Source organism: Dipodomys spectabilis, unplaced genomic scaffold (assembly GCF_019054845.1).
Source record: "Dipodomys spectabilis isolate Male_0828 unplaced genomic scaffold, ASM1905484v1 ptg000003l, whole genome shotgun sequence".
In the NCBI taxonomy this organism is placed as follows: Eukaryota; Metazoa; Chordata; class Mammalia; order Rodentia; family Heteromyidae; genus Dipodomys; species Dipodomys spectabilis.
In genome coordinates, this window is record NW_024870680.1 from 14,026,824 (window position 1) to 14,031,967 (window position 5,144).

The 5,144-nt window shown below is 42.8% G+C and overlaps 1 protein-coding gene across 1 annotated transcript; it reads left to right on the top strand.

Annotated features, from left to right (window-relative positions):
- The first annotated feature begins 3,176 nt into the window (after positions 1-3,176).
- On the top strand, positions 3,177-4,142 carry LOC122116478 (olfactory receptor 2AT4-like). The gene has a single exon (XM_042690125.1). It carries the CDS (start codon positions 3,177-3,179, stop codon positions 4,140-4,142), a length of 966 nt encoding a protein of 321 aa, XP_042546059.1.
- Positions 4,143-5,144: the final 1,002 nt, after the last annotated feature.

Sequence of the window (5,144 nt, forward strand, 5' to 3'; positions counted from 1 at the left end):
TTCCCGTCCCCACCCACAAATTGTATAGTTCATTTTCAACAGAGTGTACAGTGAGTACCATTGCTGCATTTGTTCACCCTTTGTCCCTCCATCTCTGGGCATCTCCTTAAACTCCCAAAGACATAGAAATGAACAAACAGAACAAAAAGAAAAGACAACGAAAACAGCAAAAAAGAAAACCTCTTGTTTCCATTTCTTGGAGTTCATTTTGATAAACATTATTTTGTATAATCAGAAGCACGTAGTCTCCTTGACAGAGACTATTGCAATTGATGGCTGCAGAACCAATTACTGGGCACAATGCTCACCAACTGTGGCCTTGGACAAGAGCTGTCCTTTTCTGAGCCTCTGTTTCTTTGCTTGTCTAAGGGACAGGGTTGAGTGATAAAAGGATTATATACATTAAGCACAGTTTGTACATTCTGGTGACTGGTTTACTGTCTTTCTCTCTCCCCCATCGGCATTAGAAGTGGCTCATAAACATTCTCTACAGGGAAGAGCTACCGAGGCAATCTGTGCCCTGGGAAGCAGAGTCCTTTTGGCTCTAACCACACAAATGCACTACTTAGAGGTATCATATCATCAGAACACAGTAACCTTAACCCTTAAAATAACAAGGAAGTCCAAGCAAAATCTGGAACTTGCCAGGCGCCGGTGGCTCACGCCTGTAATCCTAGCTACTCAGGAGACTGAGATCTGAGGATCATGGTTCAAAGCCAGCTTGGGCATGAAAGTCTGTGAGACTCTTATGTTCAATAAACCATTCAGGAAACTGGAAGTGGCGCTGTGGCTCAAGTGGTAGAGCGCCAGCCTTGAGCTGAAGAGCTGAAAGACAGTGCCCAGGCCTAGAGTTCAGGCCCCAGGACCGACAAAAAGAAAAAAAAAATCTGGAACTTCCCAGTGGTGATTAGTTGACTGTTCTTTGAACTGTCAAATTCCTTCAAAAAGTCCTTTTGGTGGCTCAGCTTTATTAGTGGCTCACCTGAGCTACCTGTAATATAGTACAGTACCACCTGGCAGTGAAAATCCACCTCACCACCAGGGGCTCAGTATATATAATTTTATCAGCAAAGAGTGGACATAGGAGAGAAGAGAATGGACAGCTAGACTTGATGGCTTCCTAAGGTACCTCAACTTTGACCTTCTTAGTTCCGAGCCTGCCAGTTCCCCAACTCAGCCTAGCCTGGCAATGACAGGTCAGCCATCTTCTCTGAGTACAACAAGATCCAGGGAAATTTTTCCTGTGTGTCTTTGGATGTGAAGGATCCCTGGCTACCAAGATTGTTGGGATGGGATCAGACCCTCTCCAATTGGGCCATAATAGGTTCACTCTTCTGCCAAGTGCTGGGATGTTATGTCAAAGAAGCATTTGCCTTGCTAGACACCAAGTTAGTTCTACTATATTGTACCCCAGAGTGGGGGAAATAAGATTTAGCTTTGTCTGATAGGGTCAATTGGAAAAGCAAAAGGGGAGATAGAAACAAAGTTGTTTCTTCATGTTTCTCCCCTGGAAAACTTGAATTTGGATTCTCTGGAAAAGATAAGCAGGTAAATCATCTCTGTACTGGAAATCTAAGACTTGACACATCACTGACCTGCTTATGCATCTGGTCATCTTTTGTAAACCTGGAAAAACACTTGCCCTTCCTCTGTGTAGTCTCTAGCCTAAGAGGACTTAAAAAGTAAATAATTGGGGCTGGGAATGTGGCCTAGTGATAGAACGCTTGCCTAGCGTAGGTGAAGCCCTGGGTTTGATTCTTCATTGCCAGGAGTGGTGCTGTGGCTCAAGTGGTAGAGTGCAGCCTTGAGCAAAAGAAGCTCAGAGACAGTGCTCAGGCCCTGAGTTCAAGCCCCAGGACTGGCAAAAACTAATATATATATATATACATATATATATATATATAATATAATATATATATGTATATTTATATTCTGGTTTTCATATTAGTGGATTTTGTTAGAATAATGGTAAATTAGAAGTGGCAGAGACAAACAAGGTGGCATTGCTCATGGAATCATTCCATTAAGGATTTAATAATAGCAATGTCAGCATAAACTTGCCCCAGGGGTCACTTAGTTTAAAGGTCAAGTCTGAAGTTAAGAACAAATCTCATGGACTTTCCTGCCTGGGCTGGCTTTGAAATGCAATCCTTAACTCTCAGCCTCTTAAGTAGCTAGATTTACAAGTGTGAGCTACTGGTGCTCACCTCTCTCTCTCTCTCTCTCTCTCTTTGTGTGTGTGTGTGTGTGTGTGTGTGTGTGTATCTCCTTTGTCTGTCTCTCTCACTCTCTCTGTTGTAAAGTCTTGCATTGCACAAGGTGTTTTCAAACTCCAGTGAGTTTGTGCCTTCTGAGTAGGTTGGGGTTATGGGCACACCACTGTTGCACCATGTTTGTTTGCTCATTTATTTATTTTGCCCCAGTGTCTAGCCATGTAACTAAGGCTGTCCTTAAACTCTTGATCCTACTGCAGAGGCCTCATTTGTATGGCAGCAGAAAAAAAATCAGGGTATCAAGCAAACAAGTGAGAAAGGACCCAGTCTCCAGTTAGTAATTATGGCAGGAAGCTCACATGTTCTTAGCAAACCTTTGGGAAATCAATCCTCCCTAGGTATATAGTGACAAAGTTGCAATTAAACAAACAAACCAACAAACATGGGGCTGGGAATGTGGCTTAGTGGAAGATTGCTTGCCTAGCATGCATGAGGCCTGGGTTCAATTCCTCATTACCACATAAACATAAACATAAACATAATAATAATATACTTAAAAACATAAAGCAATGCTAAAAGCAAAAGGAAATTACAATCTTTGCATAAGAGATCTGATATCCCCAAAAGGACTATTTGGGACATGGAAATGAAACCCCAAGAAGTTTTTCCATAGCACTGAATGTAATTACAATTAAGTAATTACATGATTCATTGATTAGTGTCTTCCTTGACCACTTCTCTGTCTTGCTCATCTTATCTACTACATATCCAATCAATGACACATGGTTTGTATATTGTACATACCTTTTTCTATACTTGATTTAAAGGGCAAACGGAATAGGATGAAGGATTAGTTAATTAAAGTGGTCATTCTACAATTCTCATTCCAGAACCAGTGGGTATTCTGTTTCCAGGCAGGCCTCTTTCCCTGCACAACTCATGAGCATCCAGCATTAACTCACCATGGAGACCACAACCTGTAATGGATCAGGCGACTCCTGGACCATCTTCTACCTCACCGGCATCCCCTCTCTGCCAAAATCCTTTTTCCTTCCTGTCTTCTTCATCTTTCTCTTTCTCTACCTGCTCATCTTGGTGGGCAATGCCCTGATCCTGGTGGCAGTGGTGGCAGAGCCCAGTCTCCACAAACCCATGTACTTCTTCCTCATTAACCTCTCAGCTTTGGACATTCTTTTCACCACAACTACAGTCCCCAAGATGCTGTCCCTGTTCCTGCTTGGAGATCGATTCCTCAGTTTCCCTGCCTGCTTCTTGCAGATGTACCTCTTCCATAGCTTCTCCTGCTCAGAAGCCTTCATCCTGGTGGTCATGTCCTATGACCGCTATGTGGCTATCTGCCGCCCACTGCACTACCCGGTCCATATGACCCCACAGACCAATGCTGCACTGGCAGCCAGTGCCTGGCTCACTGCCCTTCTCCTGCCCATCCCAGCAGTGGTACAGACCTCCCAGATGGCCTACAACAACATTGCTTACATCTACCACTGCTTCTGTGACCACCTGGCTGTGGTTCAGGCCTCCTGCTCTGACACCACCCCACAGACCCTCATGGGCTTCTGTATCGCTATGGTGGTGTCCTTCCTTCCCCTTCTCCTGGTTTTGCTCTCGTATGCCCGCATCCTGGCATCTGTGCTTCGCATCAGCTCCCAAGAAGGACGTTCAAAAGCCTTCTCCACCTGTAGCTCCCACCTCCTGGTGGTGGGCACTTACTACTCATCCATTGCCATTGCCTATGTCTCCTACAGGGCTGACCTGCCTCTCGACTTCCACATCATGGGCAATGTGGTATATGCTATTCTCACACCTGTTCTCAACCCTCTCATCTACACACTGAGGAACAAGGATGTCAAGGCAGCCATCACAAAAATGGCATGTCCCCAGGAGCCAAAGAATGCTGGGAAGCCCTGATTCAAAGGGATAACTTGATCTTTTCTTGTACACATCAAAAATGGTAGAGGCAAAGTGGAAAATTCAGCCACCCAAGTTACAAGGACAGTAATTCTCAAAATATGGTCCTAAGTGTTTCTCCATGATCATCAAATAAAAGTATTTTCTGAATTCCTAGAGAAAATATGGATAGGACCTTTCTATTACATTTTAATGCTGTGAATCTCAAATTTAACAAGACTATAAATACAATGGCAATCACATTACTATTTATTCCAGCAATATTAATTATCAGCAACTCTCAGTATTTGGTAAGAAATTCAGTTTATGAACTTGAATATCTTTTTCCAAAGTTTCTGAAAATCTCTATAATTTTAAGTGCATAGATATGATTCATTCTTTCCCTATATGTACTGCTTTCTTTGTTTTTCTTCCCTTCCTTCCTTCCTTCCTTTCTTGTTTTCCTCTCTTTTTCTTTCTTTCTTTTTTTTTTTTTTGCTGGTCATGGGACTTGAACTCAGGTTCTCATGCTTTCTTGTAGCTTTCTTTGCCCAAGGCTGGAGCTTTACCACTTGAGCCAAACTTTCACTTCTGGCATTTTGCTAGTTAACTGGAGATAAAAGACTTGTAGATCAATCTGCCAGGGCTTGCTTTGAACCTCAATACTCAGATCTTAGCCTTCTGAGTAGCTAGGCTAACAGGCACCAACCATCAGTGCTCAGCCAGAAGTAACTTCTCAGTTTTACCAAAAGAAAAAAAGTAAAGGAAGCAAACAAAAACTGAATTATGCAGTTTAGTAAAGTATTGCGTTATTCCTGGATTCCACTTTCAGTAGTCTTATCCCCCAACAGTCAGAAAGAGCTTCTAGAAACTAAGTGGGAAAAAATCTTTTGAGTGTTCTTGTTTCTGACACTGGAAGACTGGAGTGTGAGCTCATGGTCTTTTATCTGATTCTTATGCATATTCTAGCATCCTGTTCTTCACTGCTTTAAAGGGATGTCTACACTTCAGCGGGACCACAAT

Bases quoted from the DNA above. Each gene is read 5' to 3' on its own strand.
- LOC122116478 (XM_042690125.1), top strand. From the start codon at position 3,177: ATGGAGACCACAACCTGTAATGGATCAGGCGACTCCTGGACCATCTTC.